The sequence below is a fragment of the Rhinatrema bivittatum genome, chromosome 7 (assembly GCF_901001135.1).
Source record: "Rhinatrema bivittatum chromosome 7, aRhiBiv1.1, whole genome shotgun sequence".
Classification (NCBI taxonomy): Eukaryota; Metazoa; Chordata; class Amphibia; order Gymnophiona; family Rhinatrematidae; genus Rhinatrema; species Rhinatrema bivittatum.
This window is the reverse complement of record NC_042621.1, coordinates 265,386,666-265,412,150: the sequence shown is the minus strand read 5'-3', so window position 1 is coordinate 265,412,150 and position 25,485 is coordinate 265,386,666. Positions and strand designations below refer to the sequence as shown.

The window sequence follows — 25,485 nt, the reverse complement described above, 5'->3', positions numbered from 1 at the left end:
TGATACATAACTTGGATGAAATGGCCGCAGCAGTTTATTAGAGGACCCTAACAAGGGAATCCTAATTTATGTGCTGAGTCCTGTCACCACTGCCTACTCTCAACCACTGGGCAGGTGCTGATAGCTTCAATTCTCTCTGCCCAAGCAGAACTAATGGGTTTCACTCCCTACAAGCCCCCCGACAGGCGTCATGACCACCATCACCAGAGGGGTCCTGGGCAGGCCGCCACAAAGAAGCCCCTCCCAGACATGTCCAGCTGTTGACCCATCAAGGCCCAATCCCCGGGCCTGATATTCACCGTCCATGGCCAATGCTGAGAGTTGGCCCCAAGCCCCCTCTCTTTCTTACAGGCACCTCCCTGATCCCTTCTATTGCCTCCCGTGTTACAATAGCCTCTCTTGGACTCTGTCGCCACTGCCACAGGGATCTAGTCATGCGCAGGCCAGAAAATGCCTTTTCTGCCCATGCATGACGAGCTCCCCCCCGCCCAATCAAAACAGCTAAAGGTCATGCATACAAATAAATTATCAACCTCTGAATAGCCATATTTAACAAATGCATTCCGTCCTGAGTGTAAAATTCTGCTCAGTGCACGTCCACTCATTCATGCCTCAGATAAAAGCCCATGTGCTGAAGGGCCTTGGCTACTTGCCGATTGAACTTGGCACGGTTTCTTCCCCACCATCCAATGCCCAACATCTGCCGCCAAGGTATGATTTCGGACCAACAGATTTTGGAGGATGGCCACGATAAGGCAATGCAGCTCATGTCGACCCTGATTGCGTTAAACAGAATGAGGCCTGTGCCACTCCCCAAATCATTGCCTCCAAGGAGTATGATGAGGTGTGGCGGTTCGGGACCTGCTCCTCCTGACTGTAACAGGGCCCAAGTTGGTGCCATTATATGCCTTCTTGACTCAATTACTTGATGGTCCGGCCTTTTCCTGACAACCAAAGTCACACCCAAATTTCCCGCTCCTGGCTCTTTTAAGGGCATATTTGATGAATGAGTGCCCGATGATCCACGCAGAACGACGACAGACAGCAGCTGCAAGTGAGAGAAAACAAGTTTTGGTACACACCCTACCCGGCACCAGCGATGGAGAACATTCATCATGCCTAATATATGACGCAAAGGTTCTGGATCTCTATCGTTCCATCTGCTGTATGACAGTCTATGAGAGGCCAGCGGTGGTGGCACAAGAAGCGGCTCCAATGCAGAATGAGTGAGTGCCAAAACATTAATTTTGCAACCCGGCTTTCGCCAAAGTCTTCTTGAAGACTGCCGAGAACTGGTGCCTGCTTAATGGGGTTTATCCCAGTGAAGAAAGTACAAACCATACCCTTTTGGGCATAAGGTTGAGTATAGAGTCACGGCCATGACTGGACGTCACTAAGCCTCTAACCCACTGTCAATGTGATAACCTATCCATGTGCCCCCTGGTAAGTCTTAGACTGTCTGAATCGCAGAGATAGAGTGCCATTCGAGAGACGCGGATGTCCTCCCACAGTAAGCCCCTTGGCTGCGATGCGTTCTGCATTAGCGTCATAAATTCGCTAACGGGCAAGGCCCAAAGAATGCTAGCGCGAAGGCCACCAGTCAAATGTTACTGCAACAGGAGGTCGTGGGTCAGTGGTGTCCGAGTGTCATGTCATAGCAAGGACTCCCTGGCCCAGCCCAGAAAATATTGTTCTGTATGGCCCGTTTCCAGCTTCGTGAAGAATGCTAGGGCAGCTAGGTGTGAACAAACCATGTTCCTGGAAAATCCCTGCTATTTGGCATGTACTATACAGCTAATCAAGAGATCAGCTGTTCGCAACAAGAACTGCCTTCACTTTGTTGCAGTTGTGGAGGTAGGCGTTCCATGTGGATGGAGTGACTGATCTTTACAACGTCTCGCATGCCATCCGATTCCGAAGGACCATAGTTGCTCTGGGAGCTCTCTGCCGATCAACTCTGCTTGCGGTGCCAGCTTCCTGAACAGGACCACATGCAATGAGAGAGAGAATCCACTATTCTCACTGCACATTCCAGGAACATGCTTCACTCGCGCCACAATGTTCATGCACAAGCAGCATAAAACAAACTCCCTCAGCAACTCGTGACACCAGGAGGCACTTGGAAGTCTTGTTTATTATTGGACTACCGCTGCATTGTCACACCATAGCACCTCCTGCTTACAACTGAGCACCTCGCCCCAAATGTGCACAGTGACTACAATGGGAAAAGCTCGAGAAATGTGATGTTCTTTGTTAGGCCGCCCACTGTACAGTGGTCTGGCCAATGTGCTGTGCACCAAGATCCCCCAAAATAGAACACCAAAACAAATACTGCCTGAAGCATTAGAGTACAGCTGAAGGTCGTTGCTGCTGACCAGCCTGGGAAACCAGCTGAGACACCGTTAAAGTCTTTGAGAAACTTCAACCACAATGCTATATCTTCCCTAACCGGCCTGCTTATGCGCAAGCGGCGGTGATCATGAACCAAACAGACCGTGGACCAAATTAAATGGTACAGGCATATCCTGCCCATAGGAATAACTCACACAGCAAAGGCCAGGCTACCTACAAGGGACCTCATGTGCTTCAGTATGACTTTCCACTGTGCTTGGTGGTAGACACCAGATTGCTCAATTTTGCTAGCTTGTTGGCTGGGAGTCTGGATTCCATTCTATAGAATCAAGCTCAATCCCCGAGAAAGTAAGAATAGTTATCGGACTTTGAGACTTGTCCTTTGCAAAAGTAATACCAAACTTATGTGACAACTTGTGAAAAAGCATCAAACGCCGCATTCAGATGTACCCCCTCCTTCCTATGAACAGGAAATCATCTAAGTAATGAACTAGCAATCCTAGTCCAGAGTCCTCCTCCATTGCCTAATGTAGGAAGGTACTGAATGCTTTAAAGTAGGCGCACGAAATAAAGCATCCCGTTGGCAGACATTTGTCATAATAGAAAGCCCCCTCAAAATGGAATCAGAGTAGTGGAAAACTGCTTGGGTGTACTGGTAGAAGGCAAAAAGCAGACTATGTCCGCTTTTGCCACGAGGGCACCCTGACCACAGGATCTGAGCAGATACAATGCGCTATTGAAGGACACATACTATACCAAGCAGTCCTCAAAGGGAATATGGTCATTAATGGAAGACCGAATTGGGTGCAAAAGGTTATGTAAGAGCCTATGTTTTCCAGGCTCCTTTTTTGGGACGACAGCTAGTGGGGTCACGAGATGCTCTAGTGGGGGCTCAGCAAAAGGGTTGGGAATCTGCCCCAGCTAAGCCTCCTTTTTGAGTTTTTCCCTGATGATGCTGGCCAGCTTGTGCACTGAAGGGGCACTGATCACCTTAACAGATTGCAGCTGACCCGTGTGCGGGATAACAAAACCATCTCACAAACCGCTCAGCACAGTATTCGCCCTCTCCCTATGAGGTTAACACGCCAACCAGAGAAGCATCGTCTGCCAATTTACTAGGGGTGGGGGAGATAATCTGGCCACACCCATTACTTATCTTTTCGTGAACATTTGTTACCAGGATGAAGTGCTGTGTATCTAGGGCGCCGACCATTAGGAGGTGCCACTGCCGCTCACGAGCCAATGAGGCAGGGTGAGGCGGCCGCTTCAGGCAGCAGAATTTTGAAGCAACAAAAAAGGGCCCTTTCAAATTTCCGCCCAGCCCCCATCTCACCCTGCCTAATGCCCCCTCCCCCATTCACACCACCTTCCCAACCCCCAAGACTCTCAAAAAACCCTGGCGATCCAATGGGGGGCCCAGAAGCGTTCTGCCATTCCCAGGCCATCGGCTGCCAGAAACCAAAATGGCGCCGGTGGCCTTTAGCCCCTACCATGTGATGGGGCTACCTGTGCCATTGGCCGACACCGATCACATGGTAGGGGCAATAGACGGCCCGGCAACAATCGCAGCACATTTTAGCAATGCTATGAGTTTAAGTTCTAAGCGGTACTACTTATACAACTTAAGTTCGCTATGTTAAATTGAGGACAAACATGCTAAATAACTTCTGAGGCACGTCTGACCACTATAATAAAGCCCCTGATGCAGCCCATATCATAGGCGAAACTCGGCCAGAGTCAGGCATTTTGGATTACAAACAACTGGTTCGTTTCATTGGAATTAACACTATTCTTTAATATTTAAATGCTGGAATAAATATTTGAAAACTAAGACAACTAGTCTACGCTTTTTCACTGGCTACCTGAAAACACAACTTGCTAGGAAGGCCTCCAGGAGAGGGTTGGGATACACTGGAGAAGGGGACATGCCATGAAGCTAATTGGTAGCACATTTAAAATAAATCAGAAGTAGTATATTTTACTCAATGCACAATTAAACTGTGGCTTGTTGCCAGAGGTGGTGGTGAAAGCAGCAAAAAATGGATATGAAAAGGCTTAGACAAGTTGCTGGAAGGAAAAGTCTATAAACAATTATTATGCCATGTAAATTTGGGAAAGACCACTACTTATCCCTAGATATGAGCAAGATGGATTGGATCTATTCTTTGGGATCCTGCTGGGTACTTATGAGCTGGATGGCCCAGTCAGACAGGATGCTGGGCTCTATGGATCTTTGGTGTGGACACATATGGAATTTTTTAATGTTTTTATTAAAAATGTTTTTATCCATTTATAACAAAAGATCTAAGTGTTCTTACCCTACAGCCATCAAGCCTGTATGACCTAAAGCTGATATATCCTTAGCTTGAGCAAATTATTTGGGAGCAAATGGGCAGATAGGTGCAGCAATTGATCCCTATCTGACATCTACTATTTACTACCAGTAGGTAGAGAATTCCTAGGCCACTTGCTAAGGTAATCTGTGTCTCAGCCAAACTGGTCCTTTCCCTATTCTATTCACAAGGAACTCACTCAGTATGGTTGTGTTTTAACTAGTCAAACCAGCAAGCCACTTTTAACTCAGCTGCTATGTAAGGGATTGAAATAAAAAGTTCTACATATCAGACTTCAGCTTCCCAACTATAAGCTGAAATCTGGGAGACTGGCATTTGCAGGGACTTCAGGAAATGAAATAAAATCAGAGAAAAGTTTCTAGAAACTATTAAAAACAAACAAAAAAGTTATTAAAACAATGGCTTCACACTTAATTTCAAGTTGAATATGCTGTGATAGCTTATGAAAATGCTTGCGTATATTAAACTCAGCATTATGAACTAGGATACAGTTCAAGTTCTATGTTGAGCTCTTGCAAGGATTAAGTATAAAATTTGTTTATAGATGATTTAAACATACAAGACTTCAGGACAGTCCTCCAAGCGTTGCTATTTGCCAAGATAGACTACTGCAGTGCCCTTCTCCTTGGTCTCCCCAAATCGACCACCAAACCACTGCAGATGATACAAAATGTCGCAGCGAGATTACTGACCAACACCAGCCGTGGAGATCACATTTCACCCATCCTCAGAAACCTACATTGGTTACCAGTGAATTTTAGAATCCTTTACAAATCAATCACCCTAATACACAAATCCATCCATCATCAACTCCAACTCGACCTCGAAATCCCCTTCAAACTACACTCCTCCAACAGACCAATAAGAGATATTCACAAAGGTACTCTGAATTTCCCCCCAACTAAAGCCACACGCCTCTCCTTGACCAAAGACCGAGCTTTTTCAATAGCAGGACCATCTATTTGGAATAACATCCCTTCAAGCCTCAGATTAGAACCCTGCCTCTTAACGTTCAGGAAAAAACTCAAGACGTGGCTCTTCCACCAAGCCTTCGATGATCCTCCAGACAATCACTAATCGTCAGTATTCTCACCTGGACGCATGGTCATCTTTCCTCTCGAACGATGGACTCTGGCACTTCCAGGTTAAAGCACCTTAAGCTTTAACCCATATTCTTTATTGTATTATGTTATAATTACCTCCTGCCTTTACCTTTCTTCCAGCTATTTAAGCTTCCAAGTTTTTACTCCTTGTTAAATGTAACTTTGCCTTATTCACCTCTATTGTTAATTACTTTATTTATTGCTTCAGTTATACCCTTGTTCTATGTAAACCGATCCGATATGGTTATTACTATGAAGGTCGGTATAAAAAAGTGTTAAATAAATAAATAAATAAAATACAGAAGAAAATCTATGTGAACTACACTACAGCTAAAGAAATACTTCCATGCAAACTGTTAAATTATCTATAAAACTGTATATTATGTAAGTTGAGTTATCTTTAATTTTAAAAGATTTTTTATTGTATATAGTTAAAAAAAAATTTTTTGTAATATATTGTCTGATTACTCAATAGTTTTGAGACTCCTTAATGAGTTTGTAATATCCCCCTAAAGAAGCTATCACTGGCAAAACAAAAAGGCTTTTGTAGGGGCATGAGAATTCTAAATCACGCCATGAGCAGGGCAATGGAGAAGTCATTTGTTAAACATTACAATTCAGTGCTTGTTTATCATCATATTTGCTCTTTGGATTTTCTAAGCATTTGAATTTGCAAAATTTTTTCATGATCATTTGGACTTTGATGCATTTTCATCTTATTCATGATATGTTCAAGTGATGTTATGAGTGTTTTATATGTAGTTCTAAGAAATCTTTTTTATATTTACTTGGTATAAATTATTCGAATAAATTTAAGAGATTATATATAATATTCATACATTCGTGCTCCACTTTTTGATAATACTAATTACTGTAATTAATGATCTATTGCCAGCTTAAGCAATTTCCTCTTGAAGTTTTTGAATAGGGAAAAGTTCAAAATGGTTTCCCTGGGCACCTTAATTTCCTTTTTATAAAAAAAGGAGAGACTGGCTATGCTCTCTCGATCTCAAGGATGCTTACACTCACATAGAGATATTCCAGGTCACAGAAAACCTCAGATTTGTAGTAAAGGATTGTCACCTTCAATATCACATGCTACTTTTTGGCCTAGCATCAATCCCAAGTGTCTTCAAAACATGCCTTGCCTTGGTAAAGACACATCTATGCAAGCTGGGGGTGCATGTATTCCCTATCTGAATATTGTACTAGTCAGGGAAAATTTCAGCTGGGTGCCACAGAATCGATGTGGAGACCCATCCAGATGTTGGGAGTTAGTAGGGTTCATCATTAACTACCCCAATTCCCACTTAAGTCCATCATCTCAACTAGAGTTTATAAGAGTATTGCTAAATGACTCAAATAAGAGCCTTCCTTCTACAACAGAGGACTATCATGTTGATATCTGTAGTGGAGAGGATTCAAGTGAGTCAGTAGGCATCAGCCTGGGAGATGTTGAGGCTGTTGAGCCTCGTGGCATCAGAATATGTTACTCTCTTAACATGTCTCCGTATCAGAAGATTCCAATGGATTCTCAAGTCACAGTGGCTTCAGGCCATTCACGATCTTCAGGACAGCGCCTGCATCATGCAAATGCTCAAGGACTCCCTGTCCTGGTGGTGGATTAATTCCAATCTGACCAGATGCATATCCTTTCAAATTCCTCCTGTCATAAGAACATAAGATGTGCCATACTGGGGCAGCCCAAGGATCCATCAAGCCCAATATCCTGTCACCAACAGTGGCCAATCCAAGTCACAAGAACCTGGGAAGTACCCAAACATTAAATAGATCCCAAGCTAGTAATGCTGGCAATAAGCATTGGCTATTCCCTATTAATAGTTGTTTATGGACTTCTCTAGGAACTTATCCAAACCTTTTTTTAAACCCAGCTACACTAGCTGCCTTAGACACATCCACTGGCAATGAATTCCAGAACTTAATTGTGCATTGAATGAAAAAGAATTTTCTCCGATTTGCTAACCTCATGGAGTGCCCCCTAGTCCTTGTATTATCCGAAAGAGTAAATAATCATTTCACATTTACCCACTCAAATCCTTTCATGATTTTGTACACCTCTATCATATCCCCCTCAGCTATCTCTTCTCCAAACTGAACAGCCCTAACCTCTTTAGGCTTTCCTCATAGGGGAGCCATTCCATGCCCTTTATCATTTTGGATGCCCTTTTCTGTATTTTCTCCAGTGCAACTTTATCTTTTTTGAGATGTGGCAACCAGAATTGCACACAGTATTTAAGGTGCCGCCTAACCACAGAGCAATACAGAGGCATTATGACATCTTCCATTTTATTTGTCATTCCCTTCCTAATAATTCCTAACATTGGCCAGGATCAATCAAACTATTGCATGCGATAGGAAGAAGGGCGTGTTTTATGATAATAGCGCACTTTGTGATAAATAAGCTATCTAAGCGCTTCGCATAGGTATTACCGCAGAGTGCAATAACTTTTTCGCACTTTGCAGTAAGTGCCACAATTGTTGTAATTCCTACCTACAACCATTGGGGGGGGGGGGGGGAAGAGAGAGCACCTAGCTATAAGGCCTCGTCGTATTTAGTTTTTATACCTCTATAGGAGGCCCAGCTAGTTACTCGAGGTGAAGTTTAGGTATTAGTGTAGGGGTTAGGGCCACTTTGACATTCAGAGTGAGACGTACGAACAGAACAGTACACTCTTGTGAAGATTTGATGTCCTTCGGAGTGAGGAAACTCGCCCAAAGATGAGAGCTAGGTTGAGAGAACATTCTACAAATCTCATCTTTGGGCGAGTTTCCTCACTCCGAAGGACATCAAATCTTCACAAGAGTGTACTGTTCTGTTCGTACGTCTCACTCTGAATGTCAAAGTGGCCCCTAACCCCTACACTACTACCTAAACCTCACCTCGTGTTACTAGGTTGGCCTCCTATAGATGTATAAATACCTAACTACTATGAGGGCCTTATAGCTAAGTCTCTCTCTCTCTCTCCCTCCCCCAGACAGCTTAAAAGACTAAAAACGGTATGTACGAAAACATTGCAAAGTGCGATAAAGCCATGTCGCACAGCTTAAAGCAAATGAAAAAGGTGTAGTTATTTCCCGCGTTAAAACTGTGCGATATGGCTTCAAAATTGCGAAGCCAGCCCGCTTGGCCAGAAATCCAGCCCCAAACTCCACCCCTTTTCTAAAATAGCATCGCAGCATGCGTATGGTGTTTTTCGCATTCGAAAAAGCCTTAACACATGTGAAAAGCCCATAACACGGCTTGGAAAATAACCCCCATTTTTTGCTTTTTTGACCATCACAGCACACTGAGTCAATGATTTCAATGTGATATCAACTATGATGCCTAGATCTTTTTACTGGGTGGTAACTCCTAAAATGGAACCTATCATCATGTAGTTACAGCATGGGTTGTTTTTCCTTATATGCATCTCCTTGCACTTGTCCACATTATATTTCATCTGCCATATGGACACCCAATCTTCCAATCTCACAAAGTCCTCCTGTAATGGACACAATCCGCGTGTGATGGTTTCAACTTTGGGTGGGGAAGCTATGTAGAGAGGCTTTGAAACAAAGACCTTTGGTCTGCTCAGGAAAAGTTTCAGCAAGTAAATTTCCTAAAGTGAAGAACAGTTCACTACACTATGAAGGCTTTCAGAAATCAGTTTGCCAACAAAGTAATCCTGGTCTAGATAGACAATCAAGTAACGATGCATTATATGAACGTACAGGGAGGCACAGGTTCAAACTTCCCATGTAAGGAAACTGTCCAGATTTTGGATTGGGCCATCTCTCAGGGGATGGTCTTGAGAGCCATGTATCTGGCAGGTGAGGCGGATGTCCTTCCAGACCTACTGAGTAGGATCTTGGAACCACATGAATGGATTAGCAAACCAGATATTCAGAAAGTGGGGCAAACTAGCCTTGGATGCCTTTGCCCTCTATTGGAACAAGATCCTGAGGTACATGTATTCTCTAATTCTGCTTGTTGTGAAAACTTTGTTGAAGCTAAGAATCTCCTAGTCCTTTTGGCCAAGATAGATTTGATTCCCAGTCCTCTGTGGGATGACAATCAGGGTTCCGATCAGACTAAAGGGGATGGAACAGCTCCCCTATGAGGAAAGGCTGAAGAGGTTAGGGCTGTTCAGCTTGGAGAAGAGACGGCTGAGGGGGGATATGATAGGGGTCTTTAAGATCATGAGAGGTCTTGAACAAATAGATGCGAATTGTTATTTATACTTTCGGATAATAGAAGGACTAGGGGGCATTCCATGAAATTAGAAAGTAACACATTTAAGACTAATCAGAGAAAATTCTTTTTCACTCAACGCACAGTAAAGTTCTGGAATTTGTTGCCAGAGGATATGGTTAGTGCAGTTAGTGTAGCTGGGTTCAAAAAAGGTTTGGATAAGTTCTTGTAGGAGAAGTCCATTAACAGCTATTAATCAAATTTACTTAGGGAATAGCCACTGCTATTAATTGCATCAGTAGCATGGGATTGTCTTAGTGTTTGGGTAATTGCCAGGTTCTTGTGGCCTGGTTTGGCCTCTGTTGGAAACAGGATGCTGGGCTTGATGGACCCTTGGTCTGACCCAGCATGGCAATTTCTTATGTTCTTAGGAACTCCCCCCCCAACTCTCACCACTCAAGATCAAGAGCAGTTACACAATCCCAATATCAGGTTCCTCACTCTCACATCCTGGATGTTGAGAGGCTAATGCTGCAACCCCTGGATCTTCCAGAGGATGTTTTCTACAACAAAGGTGTCCATAAGGAAGTCCTATGGACTAAAATGGAGATGGTGTGTGCCTTGTGGTATGAGTAAAAGGCCTTCAACCCTTTCTAGAGCTCCACATAATACTTCTTGATTACCTTCTACATTTGGCCAAACTGGGCCTCAAGACCAGCTTCAAAAAACTGCAGCTCAGTGCAGTTGGCACCTATCATCAACATATAGAAGGTAATCCTATCTCTGTACAGCCTTTGGTTGTCTGATGCATGTGGGGCCTGCTTCATTTGAAGACTCCCATTATTTCCTTGCTGTGTCTTGGGACCTCAGTGTGGTACTAACCCAACTGATGAAAGCTCCCTTTGAGCCACTGTATACCTGCAACCTGAGGTACCTCAATTGGAAAGTCATATTTTTGGTGGCAGTCACTTCAGAATGCAGGGTCAGTGAATTCCAGACTCTAGTAACTTATCCACCTTAAATTAAGTTTTATCATGATAGGGTCGTTTTGCCTAATGTAATATCAGAATTCCATCTTAACAGTTAATCACCCTTCCAACATTCTTTTCCAGACCACACACCCACCAAGGTGAACAAGCACTGCACAGTTTGGACTGCAAAAGACTTGGCCTTTTATCTGGAACAGACTCAAGCCTATAGAATGTCCACCCAACCTTTTATTTCTTTTGACACCAACTAAGTTGGGCCTGCCACTGTCAAATAAACTTTATCCAACTGGCTAGCAGACTGCATCTATTATGCCTAGGCAAGCCAGAATCTGGTGGGTCATGTCAAGAGTCAGCGTCAAAGCCATGGCGGCATTGGTAGCCTACATATGATCTATCTCCCTGGAATCTGCAAAGCTGCAACATGGAGTTCTCTCCACATATTCACATTGTACTATTGTTTGGACAGGGTCTCCTGACATCACAATAGGTTCAGCCAGTGTGTCCTGAGAAATCTGAGGTGTAGAACTCAACTCCATTTCCTCTTAGGGGCTGTTTTTGTTCCAGACAGCCCTTTTACAAGAAAAATATAAAAAGAAAAAAAAAAGGCCTGTTGCCAACAAAAAAAAGTTGTGCCTATTGGCACTAATTTTCATCTTGTAGTTAAGGATTCCCTACTTACGGGAGCTACAATCTTGCTTGCCCTCAGAGAAAGTACCTATAAACAAGTGTTTTCTATCAGGACAAACAGGATGTCAAGTTCTCATGAAACCCACCTGCTCCCTCTTGGAGTTTGCTTCTCCTTACTTAAGCTAAGAACTAAAATGGAATGGGTCCCATATGGACATGTGGCATGCCAATCTAAAAAAAACCTCCACTCAAAAGGTGACAAATACTCAAATGTTAATCAATAAAATATTACCTAAAAAAAATTGCTTTACAATGCTCATTGGCTAACATTGTTATATTATTTGTTTAAATACTTATTAAAAAATGGAAAGCCAAAAAAAAAAAAAAAAAGGCTTTTCAATATATTTTATATGCAAATAAAATTTAAAAATTCTCAATTAAAATATCTAAACATATATTAATGGTCTGTGGTACTGTTATTAAATAATGGTTGGTTGGTGGCAGTTAATGATTTTGATAACAGTCAAAGTAACTGTACCAATAGTGACAAATATTAAACTACCACTTTCCATACTTTAATATTAGGTCGATACTGTAACGTGCGGTTGAAGATTTCACGTCTGTAACGTGCTGGGAGCGCACAATTCGGACGCGTAAGGCGATCCAGCGATACAGTCTCCAGTTTCACGTGTCCTTAGCGCTTCTTAAAACAGACGCATAACCCTTTCCGCACGCAGCATGTATATGATATGTAAATGAACGAATTAGCTGTATAATGAAGGAATTAGCTATTCCCCTCCGATACTGTAACGCGCGCCCCGACTATCGCTGCCATTTTGCCCCGCGTTTAACCTGCTAACTTACCGCCTACCCCTACCCCTGCGTTAGAGGCAGGGGTAAGGGTAGGCGGAAAGCTTTCCCCCAGCCCCCTCTCACCTGCCCTGGCCGCGTCCATGGATGCTGGCCTCCGGGGCAGCCCCAGTCCTCCCCCCCTCCTCCCGAAAAAAAAAAAGCGAAAAAAAAAAGTTGCGAGATAGAGGGGAGAGGACGGCAATCCTACGCTCGGCGACTTACTTTTGCAGCCCCCCTCCTCCGGACATCGTGGCTTCCCCCGTGCCAGTTCCCCCCTCCCCTCCTCCCGAAGCAGGGCGCGAAAAGCAGCCTTGCTCCGGGAGGAGGAAAGAAGGGACTGGCAGTGTAAAGCGGCGAAGCGACTTACTTTTTGCAGCCCCTTCCAGACATCGGACGACCTCTCCTGCCTCCAGCTGCTCGCGAAGATGGACGCCTGCACGGCCGCTGAAGACGTGACGTCACGACGTTTGGCGTCAGGCATGTGACGTCACATCTTCAGCGGCCGTGCAGGCGTCCATCTTCGCGAGCAGCTGGAGGCAGGAGAGGTCGTCCGATGTCCGGAGGGGGCTGCAAAAGTAAGTCGCTTCGCGCTTTTTGCGCCCTGCTTCGGGAGGAGGGGAAGGGGAACTGGCACGGGGGAAGCCACGATGTCCGGAGGGGGGCTGCAAAAGTAAGTCGCCGAGCGTAGGATTGCCGTCCTCTCCCCTCTCTCTCTCGCAACTTTTTTTTTCACTTTTTTTTTGCTTCGGGAGGAGGGGAGAGGGGACGGCAATCCCGACTTCCTGGTATCTGTCATTTCAAATGACATTTGAAATGACAGATACCAGCGTGGCCGTGAAGCGTTAGGCCCGAGCACCCAGGTTACTGTATAGGCGCTTTATACAGTAAAATGGGTTGCACGGGCCTAACCTTCGCCTAACGCTTCGCAGACGCGGCATGCATTTGCATGCAATTTGAAGAGAGTATCGAGCGGTAGGTGAAGAGAACTGTGCGTGCGGAGAACGAGGGTGCGCCAGGCACTGCCGCACTCTTTCTACCGCGGCCTTAGAGTATCGACCTGACTGTTAGCCAATTGAGCACTGTAAAACAATTTTTTTGGAGGTAATTTTTTATGGATTGGTGTAATGGCATGCTGTACATGCCCAATGAGGCACAGTCAAAGTTCTGGAAACTTTGACAAAGTTTTGGGCAGGACTCCAGATGCCTCTCACTTGGGAGGACAGACATCCTTCTGTTCTCAGAGAACACCTATTAAGCATTTCTGCTTAATTTGTAAATAGTGTCAACTAATGAGGGATAAACTCTCACTGCTGGCTTTAAGGAAAATACAGTTTTTAAACTTTTCCATTTCTAATTTAGAATGAAACTCGAAGAAAAAAAGATTTCTGATTCCCAAATAAACCAGCGACTCAATTTAAGCATAACTAGAATTTTAACATGGAAAGCAGGAAAGGTCTAAACATCTGTATTGCGGGCACTTCAACAGTCTGCCATCATGCGATTTTAATGTGTGTTAAAGCTCTCCTACAATCCTGGTCAATGCGTCTGAGCAGGAAGAGCACAACTTCATATTAAAAAACAAAATTAGGTGCCTAAATGAACTGCTAAAAAAGGGACTTAAACTAGTAGTGCATAAGACCCAGAAGTGACAGAGCACGCAAAGACACGTTACCTGATTGACAAGCGAGTTCCATGTTGTTATGCCTGCTTTAACACCATATTCTGCCCTGCTGCCATTTGCCTTCCCAATAACCAGGGATAGAACTGGCAGACTTTAGACATGATCAGTTATGACCAGCTTTGTAAATTAGAAAAGCAGGGAAAGGAGACTGGCAGTTCTCTCCTTAGCACAGAAGAGTCACAGCTCAGTCTCAGTTTTGGCATTTATGTGCATTCTTTTACTAGAAGTCAAACAGACAAAAGATATATCTCTCTATATATCTATCTATCCCCCCCCCCTCCTTCTCAATCTTTTGTACATAAATTGAGATGAAGCCAGAAAGAAAAGTACTTACCCCACATCTCGATCTAGCATGGTGCCCGGGTGAAATGGGGGAAAGGCGTTGCCGTTGGGAGGCTCCTTTGGTGAGTACAGTTTGAATGACTTAGAGGAACAGCCTGAAAGAAAAGAAAAAAAAAGCATGCTTTTATTCACTGTACAGGGCTCCGGAATGAGAGATGAGGGAGAAGAGTAAAGCTTTAGATCACACAAAAATATAAGAAAAGAAACATATCCAGCAAGTTGTCTTTAGCAAGCAGTTCAGTTAAAAATGAAAGAAAAAAAAAGGGTTGATTCAACATGCTCCTTAACCACTTAAAAATGTTTAGAGGATCCAATTTATTTATTTATTTGTCTGCTTGCTTTTGTACCCCGACATTCGTTGGGGTACATCACATTGGTTTACATGTTGGCGTGGAGAAATAGTAGGATGAGCGTGTCTTACTATTTTACATGGAGGAGGCAATTTATTGATATGGAGACAAAATTCTCTCTAAAAATAAACAAAGCTGGATACTATAATATTTTTTCAACATTTAACTGTCCAGTTTAAAAAGAAAAGAGACAGCATTCTCCTGGACACTTTCAGCACAAAGCGCTTTTTCATCTAAAATGTGTGAGCAGGTCTAGGAGAGAAACTTAGCGTGGAGCATGATTGGCTCAGAAACTCAATTCTCTGCCCCATCTCAAAGCACAATTGTCCATGGAGTTTTATAATAGTATACAGTTCCACACTGTCAGCCAGAGTTAGCAAGCTTGAATTTTAGTCAAGATCTCCCACTATTTACATAGCTTTAAAGACTTAACCTGTCTGGTCACTTGTTGCTAAACTTGCTCTGCTGGTACTTCCTAAAACCCTAAATACAAGAACTTAATTTAAGCTCATACTGTAATGAAATTCACAAAAAGGAAGACAATTTTTTTATTTGGTCATATCAGAGTATCATAACATAGTAAATGACAGCAAATAAAACCAATATAGCTCATCCAGTCTACCAAGCTGCAATTTGTCTGTTCTGGGTAGATGCACATACAAATTCTCTTATGGGATCAGGCATACTCCCCTTTCCCCCAGTGTCACTCACCCAACCTTTCAAAATATAACCATTCCTTTTAGGATTGAAGCTGCCACTCCATGAAGGTTATACCTAATGCTTCCTTGTAGATTTTCATATCCTTGCTGTTCTGGACTGTAACTGCTGCACTGTGCAAGTTATCCAAGTGCTTCATTTCCATTCTCTTGTCACTAGGGATTGTGTTTATCATCTATTGTTTTTTTTTATTCCATTACAGTTTTTGTCTCCACAACCTTCTCTATTATGGTAACCTAGACATCCACCACCCTTTCCGTAAAAAATATTATCTGATTTTGTTCTTGCGTTTACCCCCCGCAGGAGCTTCATATTGGGATTCCTAGTCCTACAACTTCCTTTCTACTGAAAGTTAGCTTCTTCTGCCCTTTCAGATATTTAAAGGTCTCTGCCATATCCCCATCTCTTCTCTCCTATAGGCATATTTAAATCCTCAAGTGTCATCTCATGACTTCTGTTGCAGAACCCACACCAATTTTGGTTGCTTCTCTCTGGACCACTTCTAACCTCTCTCTGTATCCTTGATAAAGTATGGCCTCCAGAAATGTATACAGTATTCTAGGTGCTGCCTCACCAGTGACGTGTAAAGAAGCATCACCACCACTGTTCCCATGCTCAGTCTTTCATGGCTTACTTCCCTCCCACACACAAGCTTCAATTTGCTGCACATGAGAGATCAGCTACCAGTACCACAGCCCCAGAAGTGACCTCAGGGCAGCTGCCTACTGTAAAATTCCTCACACAAAACCTATCAGGAGCAGCAATGGCCACTTGTCCCATCTGTGCTGGCCAGCACCACGATCATATTCAAAATTGGTGAGGCAGCGTTTCATGTTATGTGATGGACTTGGATTACTGAGGAAGGAGTGAGGCAGTGGAAAACAGAGGAGGCTGGAGAGGGGGATTGGAGGCATTGGAAAGGGAGAGATCTGTGAAGGAGGTGAGAACAGAAATTGAGCTGGAAAGGTAGTGAAAGAAGGGTAATGGGAGCCTGGGTGGAGTAAGAGATGAAGAAAGGGGCTGCAAGGGATGACTGACAGAAGAAAGTGGATGAGGCCTAGGGGAGAGCACAGAGGGTAGAAAAGCAGCCCTAGGAAGTGGGTGAAGAGATGTGATTAAAGGCTGGGGAAGGATTAATAGGGGGAATGGGAGGGCTGAGGAGAAAAGTGGGGTGGACTGGGAAGGAAATGAGAGAAGGAGCTGGAAACCTGATAGGTAGGCAAGAGTTAAAAAGAGGGAGTTGAAGATTGGAGTGTGAGAAAGGGAAAGGAAGGGTGAAATCTAAGTGGACAGCGGCAGAAAAGAAAGAAATGGAGGAACTGAAATGGAACAATGTCAGATACATGTAGGAGGAAGTGAAGAAGACAGGAGGAGAGAGAAGAAATGCAACCCGGCGCTCACAAATCTATGCCCGATTTTATAACATGCACGCATGTTATAAAATGCAGGGTCGGCGCGCGCGGGGGTGCACACTCGTGCATGCTGAGCCCTAGGGGAGCCCCGATGGCTTTCCCCGTTCCTCCCGCCCCCCCCCCCCCACCTTCCCCTCTCTAACCCACCCCCCAGCCCTATCTAAACCCCCCCTTTACCTTTGTTAAATAAGTTGCGCCGCGTAGGTTGCACGCACCGGCTGAGTGCCGGCGCGCGATCCCCCGGCCTAGAGGGCCTTCAGAGCCCTCTGGCCACACCCCCACCCCGGACTGCCCACGCCCCGCCCCTTTTTTCGAGCCCTGGGACATACGCGCGTCCCTGGGCTTGTGCTTGGCACGCGCAGGAGCAGGTTTTCAGGGTTTCGCGCGTAACCCTTTGAAAATCCACTCCAATATGATTAGAAAAATAAAAGATTTGGGCAACAAATACAGAAAAAGCATTTTCTTTTCAGTTCCATGACTGGAATATAACAGCTTTGAGAATGTGCATGTCAGATATTTTTGTATTTTGCTCAGTTCAGAAGGGAATACATTTCTGCCTCTCTTTCTCAGGGCAATGTCTCCAAATAGGTTTTTTGCATACCTTCATAGGAATGAACCTCATTCCTAACTCAGGGTATGTTGGGAATGATCTCAAGCTTTCAACCTTACTGCTATGCCAGTTTTAGAACTTGCATCGTGCCAAAGAGAGACTCCTTCTGGAGTTCATAGGCTGTAATTTTTTTTTTTTTTTATAGGCAACATATCAAGGTGTGCTTGGAAATTCTTCTTAATCAGGCAAGTGGCACCTAATATAAATGGAACTATTTCTGTATCTTTCTGGGCTACGAACCAGGAGGAAAGGGTTTGAGTCCCGCTGTCGTTCCTTGTGACCTTGGGCAAGTCACTTTACCCTCCATTGCCTCAGGTACAAAAACTTAGATTGTAAGCCCTCTGGGGATAGGGAAATACCTACAGTACCTGAATGTAAACCGATGTGATATCTCAGATCGAATGTCGGTATATAAAAATAATAAATAAAATAAATATTTTCTTGATCTCTGATTTCATCTCTTGGTACTTAAGGATCTTAGTTTTCTCCATAGGGTCCACAGAGTTGGCTATATTCAGTGACTATTCTATCAACAATGCCATTCTTGTGTTATTCTCCTTTGCCATATCATCTGGTTTTCTAGCACTGATCTTCCTGACAGGTGGAATAGGAATATCTCAGGTGATCACAACTTTATTATTCTCTTCTATTGTGTTAGTGTCATGCTCCCAGTGTTTTGGGTTAGGTTTTTTTGGTACATCAATTGTGACAGTTGTCTGTGGCTTGATCCAGAAACGAGTAGCCTAGTGTTAGTGTCTCAAATCCAATCCACAGATAGTACAAGGTTTTCCACCTATGTCAGCCACCTTCTCTTTAAATTGAGCCCTCAGCTACTGGTGGTTAATAAGGCATGAGAAATGGGGGTGGCCCCCAAATACGAACATAGGACAACAAGGCCTGGAACTGAGCGAGGACCTGGACCAAACCAGGAATTCAGGAACCCAAGAAGGAGAACAGGCAGGAGCAGTGAATGTAGAATCTGGAGACAAAGAAGTCTTTTCTTTACAGGAACAAAGCTAGAGTATGAGGACCAGAAGTTAATATCAAGCTCTGGTAACTGACTGATGAGACTGCCTCAGTATAAATACAAATCTATACAGGAACTAAGATGGCCATCGGGGGGTTATCTAATGCAGACCTAGGAGGGCAGTGTAGGGATTGAGGAACCATCCCCCTCATTTGCTCACTTGCAAAAATTATGAGCCCCACAGTAGTGCACAACTGCATATACCCCTGAAAATAATTAGAAGAAACATTGATTATCAGTCTTTTTTCTACTGATTATACCTCTTATGCAGTCCAGCATGGCCTATTTAATTCCTTTGCTACATCACTCAAAAATGATGAGCAGGACTAACCCCACAACTAATCTCCAAGTCACTCTACCTTAAGGCATAGCTCAGAAGGGAATTCAGATCCCAGGGTGTTTCCCCAAGAAAGGGAATAAGAGAGCAGGCACAGGAAGGAACAGAGAAGCCCTGGTGATGAGGAGAAGGCAGCTCCTCCAACAAGACTATTACTGTTAACTTTTGATTTACAACTGCTGAGGTAAGCAGACCTTTCTACCCTGTTTTTCTTTTATGCTGTAAATAATAAAGCCAATTCTGTGAATTAAAGGCCGGAGTTCAGACTACTCTGTCCTCCAGCCCTTATGAAGCCAAAAGACCGCTCTCATGTTATATTCCAATCACCTCTTTCTCCTCAGACTGAATTCCATTTACCACTACCCTCTGTTGTCTGTCACTTAATCAGTTGCTAATCCAGTCCACCACCTTTGGACCGATCCCTCTCCTCCCCTAGCCCATGCTGTTCAGTTTATATCAATTAATATGGAAGGCTTTTAAAAAAAGGTTTTCCACTTGGTTTGGTTACTTTTAGCATACTTATGCAATGCACAAGTTAATTATCTGAAAAAGACTGTTACCTAGTAGTAGTACATTTCAGAAACTGTAAAAAATGAACAGGGCATCTGGTCTCTCCCAAGGGCCATAGAATCCAGTCCTTCCCACAGAATTGGCCAGTTCCTGCAGAGACAAAGGAGCAGCATATTTTAACCCTCCTCCCCCTCCTAGAGATTGGGCAGCAGGACACAGAAAGCACATCGGGTCACATCGTCTTCCTCTGCTGCCAGGGCCAGACTGTTGCTCTGAACACTAAAGGCTGTGATTCCTCGCAGTTTAAAGCAGCAGACTGGCCTGGGTGGCAGAAGAAGACGACAAGCCTGACATATTGCACAACTCTGCCTCCTTCCACACCATCTGCAGTGGAGGTGGTGGGGGGAGTTAATCGCACCTCCAAAATCCTGGAGGAAAGTGGGCCATAAAAAAAACCTGTTTTATTTTTCTATGGGGGTGGGGAGGGGTAGATTCCAAAAAGAAGCTTGAGGATAACAGGAGGGGCTGGGGATATGTACGAGTGAAAGAGTATCTGTGATCAAGGAATGGGATGTGAAAGAGCTGCTGACAGTCTGAGTAAGTGAGAAGTGGAAGGGGGGGACTGGTTGTGAAAGAGGTCAGAATGGGCATTTGTATGAAAGAGGGAATGGCGAATGAAAGTGAGAAAATGGTGGTAGGAGGGGAGGGGTTATGTGACAGAGGGTGTATGTATGTGTATTTGCCATTGGGATGGGATGGGGGGGGGGGGGGTTGAGAAAAAAATACTAGGGGTAAAAGGAATGAGGGGGGTAAGAGTGAGTGAGGAAAAGCGGAGAACTGGAGGGGATCAGAGGGAATGTGGGGAGGTTAGTGAAGGTACCGGAAGGGATACAGGGAGGGGTTGGTAAGATTGGAGGTGCTGTAGGGTATGAATGAAGAAATTGGAAGGGTGTGTTTGAAGAGACAGCAAGTGTGAGGACTAGAGTAGGTATGAGCAAGAGGATTGAAGGGAGTGAGAATGAAAAGATCAATGTCTGGGGAATTAGCGCAAGTATCATTCCTTCCTCGCCTGACCATAGATGATATATTTCTCCTTCACACCTTCCTGATCCCACTTTCCTCTTCTCATTCCCTCTCTCTGCCCTCCTTCTGCGGGTCTATCCTCCTTCATATGCCTTATCCCCCTAAACTTCCCCTGCCTGTGATCCCTTATTTCCCTCTTCTGAGATCTATTCTCACCATCTCCAGATCCCTTCCCCTTTTCCTCCAGTAATAATTACTAAGATCCCTTTTTGTAAGAACATAAGATTTGCCAAAATGGGTCAGACCAAGGGTCCATTATGCCCAGTATCCTGTTTCCAACAATGGTCAATCCAAGTCACAAGTACCTGGTAAGTATCCAAACATTAGATATATCACAAGCTACTATTGCATATTAATTAGTCATAACAGTTTATGGATTTTTCCTCTAGGAACTTATCCAAACCTTTTTTAAACCCAGCTACACTAACTTCTGTAACCACATCCTCTGACAATGAATTCCAGAGCTTAACTATGCACTGAGTGAAAAAGAATTTTTTTCGATTTGTTTTAAATGAGTAACTTGCTAACTTTATGGAGTGCCCCCTGGTCCTTCTAACTGATTTACATTAACTTGTTAAAGTCCTTTCATGATTTTGAAGACTATCATACCCCACCAGTCGTCTCTTCTCCAAACTGAACAGCCCTAACTTCTTTAGCCTTTCCTCATAGGGCAGATGTTTCATGCCCCTTTATTTTGGTCACCTTTCTCTGCATTTTCTCCAGTGCAGCTATATCCTTTTTGAGATGTGGTGACCAGAATTGCACACAGTATTCAAGGTGTGGTTTTCACTATTTTCTTGTGATGAATCCTTCTTCCAGTTTTTGAAAGAAGATTTTTTGGCTTAAATAGCCTGTTTTGCTTTACCTTTTAAACCATGCCAGTAATAGTTTTGCCTTCCTTCCACCTTTCTTAATGCATGGAATACATCTGGACTGTGCTTCTAGGATAGTATTTTTTTTAACAATGTCCATGTCTGTTGCACACTTTTTACCTTTGTAGATGCACCTTTCAGTGTTTTTCTAAATACTTTTCTCATTTTATCAAAGTTTCCCTTTTGAAAGTTTAGCACTAGCGCATCCCTAGCAACTCCTTTTGGCCCAGAGCGGTGGCTGTCAGCGGGTTTGACAGCCGACGCTCAATTTTGCCGGTGGTTCTCGAGCCCGCTGACAGCCACAGGCTCGGAAACCGGACACCGGCAAAATTAAGCGTCTGGTTTTTGACTGGACAGGCGCCGGCCAATTTTTAATTTTTTTTTAATTTTTTTTTTACTTTTTTTACCCTTTGGGACCTCAGACTTAGTATCGCCATGATATTAAGTCGGAGGGTGCACAGAAAAGCATCCTCTGCTTTTCTGTGCACTTTCCCGGTGCCTGAAAAAATTAGCGCCTACCTTTGGGTAGGCGCTAATTTCTGAAAGTAAAATGTGCGGCTTGGCTGCACATTTTACTTACTGAATCGCATGCGAATACCTAATAGGGCCATCAACATGCATTTGCATGTTGAGGCGCTATTAGGTTTGGCGGGTTGGACGCGCGTTTTCCGCCCATTACTGAATAAGGGTTAAGGGAAAACGCGCGTCCAATGGCAGGTTAACAGTGCGCTCCATCGGAGCGCACTGTACTGTATCAGCCCGAAAGTGAGGAACCTGGCATCATTCTACATGCACTAACTTTCTGTAGAAAGTTCCAGAGGTTGAGTGTGGCATAGAATTTTTAAAATTCACAATTCACATGTTGTCCTTCATTAGGGCACCTTATAAAAACTAGTCAAAACAGGAGAGGACAAAGGGCAGTGATACATAACGAGAAGTAGAATAATTAGCAAACAAAGGAAAAGAATATAATTAAAGTAAGTATCAGGATAGACAACTTTGAAAGGAAAAGTTCTCAAACATGAAGACTTAAGAGTTGTGTTCTAAATGGGTGAGGGTAACTTGTACCAGCATGAAGAAAAGAAAAGAAACAGCATGGAAGCGAGGAGGAGCAGCCTATCTTGAGTGGGAAACAGCAAGAGGAGTCCCCGATTGACGACAGAAGAGATGGAGAGGGCTATAATAAGTAACAACATGATCACCAGTGATGTAGACCAGTGAGAGGAGTTGAAAAATTTCTCATTGCTGGACTAGGAGCCTGTCTAAAGTGAAAAGCAAGTTATATGGCTGCAGCCTGAAGAGTAGAAGAAAGCATGTGAAGCTGAGTCCTGGAGCAGATGAAGAGGGTGGAGACTAGGATCCATTACACTAGCAAGCAAACTATGCTGCATGGGCCAGATATGACCCCCCTGTGAGTCTTTGGTCTAGCCACGAGCTCCATCTCCTTAAGACCCTTGGGAACAGCTACAAGTGAACAGAGGTTGGCAGCAAAGAGGTTTGAGATGCACAGGGGCCCTGAGAACTGCAGCAACCGTGCGTGCCAGTGGTGGGAGCAAGGTCGTGTTTAAGCCGCATGCCCAGAAAAGCATAGAGGCTGGTAACAGTTAGGTTAGAGGCGCCTGGGCCCCCTTGAATGTTGCCATACTTCAACTGTGTTGGGAAAGGGATGTACTCAGGCAGCTTGCCCATAGTGATGTTGAGGAGACAGAGTCCTGCTTCTTCCACAGGGTGCTAGGAAGGCAAGGACTAAGTGCTAGCACTTCAAAAACTAGGAATTTCCCCTCTTCCCCCTGCCAAAAATTATAAGGGGTCCCCCAGACCCATCATATAATATTCATCTCCAGTGTGGCCTTCAGGCCAAAGGAGATGCTGAACCTGTTACAGAATGAGAGTGCAAAGGAGAATACAGCAAGATTCAAAGGATCAAAAGGATCAGTTCTCTCTGATTGTAAGGTCTGAAAGATCATTACAAAAAAAAATAAAATAAAATAAATCCAGGCTACCAAGCCTTTTGCAGTATCAAAGAAAGAGAAGAAGAGTTGCTGGAGATGAAGCAAAGCAAGCACAGAGGGCTTCAGTTTTTAAAAGGGTTGAAAAGGAGTATGATCTAAGAAGGGAGAACTTAAACAAGAAGAAAGGTGAAATGAGCTGTCAGAGAAAAGATGAGAAAAGGATAGAAAAATGTGGGTTTTATCCGCAAAGCATTGGTAACAACAAAGTGGGGGGAGGGGATAAGAGTATAGAGAATGCGGTTACAGATTTTTAAAAAAGGCAGAATATCAAGAACAAAATCTTTTAGAAACAATGAAGAGTAAGTGAAAGAGTGAAACTTTGCAACCAAGAATGTTTCACGTTTACTGTGAAAGACAGGAAGAACACAAAGTTAGATTACCACTCAGCAAGTGCAAAGGATGAAATGATCTCACTGTGTAAAAAGCATAACACAGACCTAAGGAGGGCCAAAGTGGATGACTGCTGGGGAAGGCTTTGCAAAATGGAGGCGATTCACAACATGTAGAATAGCAGCTCCTGAAAGCTGGCTGATGGGGAGAGGAGCTTGAGGAGAAGACTGTTGGAATCTAGAAAACCAATTATGCAATTCTTTCTGGTGTGTTTTTTGGACTAGGGAACACCAGTAGAAGGGTAAATATTTTGCCAACTGGCATTATCCTCTTTCTGAGATATGCTTATCAGAAATGCACGTTTTATCATGGTAAGTGGCTATTGGCACGCTCAAGAAACTTTGTCATGGTTGCTGAAGTGTAATATGGACAAATTAAAAGATTTAGAGAAGTGTTGCTATACTTGTCTGTGGCCAAGTAGCATATTATGTGATATACATGTGTTGTGCTATTTTTCAATATTGTTCTTTGAAAGGCAGGAAAATAAGCCAAACTGGATTTCCAAGTCTCTCTGTGTTTCATAACTCTAGAAGCAGTTACTTCCTTGCTCTTCTGAGAAATATTCAAATACAGCAGGACTACAGCCTGGATTGCTTGTCATGTTTCAATGAGCAGTTTCATCATAATACACTGTATATCCTCAGACAGTACAAGAAAGTACTTTAACTGTCATAATAATCAAACAAAAATGGAAAAAAAATGTACACAAAATACATATACACAAAACCCCCCACATACCACAAAGTCTAATAGTGTTCTGTTTAAAAACAGAGATCTGGTGAGACTTTTAGTCAAGTTACTGCACAAAGTTTAAATGGTTGAATATAAGGGTATCAAAGCTATGTGGTTACAAAGGTCATTTAGCTTAAAACTTTCACTTGATGGGCTGCTGCATAAAAAAAATGTAGGCCAATACTACTACATACTAAACCTTTTCCTCACCCCTAAGTGTGTTAATTGGGTTATAAATTGCCTTACCATCAAATCAAATAAAAAAAAAAAAGTCCACTGCTCTTTCTCAGCTCACATTCAACTTTTCGCTTTGGTGGCATCTTTACATGCAGTACAATTCTCTACGTCACTCAAAAGGTATATGCACTGTTATGTCACACTAGTACCAATATGGTACTTCACTGGATAAATCTACTTTTTCTGTGAGGTGCAATTAGCTTATAGGCTGACACTCATGCAATGCTGATTCTGTACAAGCGAGATTAATGAAAATTTATTTTTACAGCACATTCAAATGCCATACATAATATCCATGTTTTAGAAACTAGTAAGCAGGCAATTAAAAACTGTATTACACAGTGCATATTTGATACTCTGGTTCTCATAAGAGCTCTTGCTTTTGGCAAACAAAAAAAAAAAACATCCTTCTCCCAACTCAGATTTAACAATGCAAAATTAAAGGCAGCTGCTCAGTTCCAATATTCAAACTCTTCCTGATCAACATTATTTCTCTACTGCCTCCCCATCTCTTGCCAAAATGCATTCCGTGGCAAACAACTTTTTAATCAATCTGTTATAATAAAGCTTCCAGAATTCCATTTAATATTTACCAAGATGAAATGTACTAACAGTGGGGACCACACGTGACAAAAAGGTATTCCCTGGCTCCTGGCATCTTGGGATATTGGAAGATTCATGCTTTGCACAATGTGCAACAGAAG

The 25,485-nt window shown here is 43.4% G+C and overlaps 1 protein-coding gene across 11 annotated transcripts in view; it reads right to left on the bottom strand.

Annotated features, from left to right (window-relative positions):
- Positions 1 to 25,485, bottom strand: part of LDB1 (LIM domain binding 1) — a 308,817-nt gene that overhangs the window by 48,600 nt on the left and 234,732 nt on the right. For all 11 annotated transcript variants that reach the window (XM_029610197.1, XM_029610194.1, XM_029610190.1 and 8 more), the window contains exon 2: positions 14,485 to 14,587. In XM_029610197.1, coding sequence (XP_029466057.1) covers positions 14,485 to 14,587 — 103 coding nt within the window. The remainder of the gene's footprint in view (positions 1 to 14,484; positions 14,588 to 25,485) is intronic.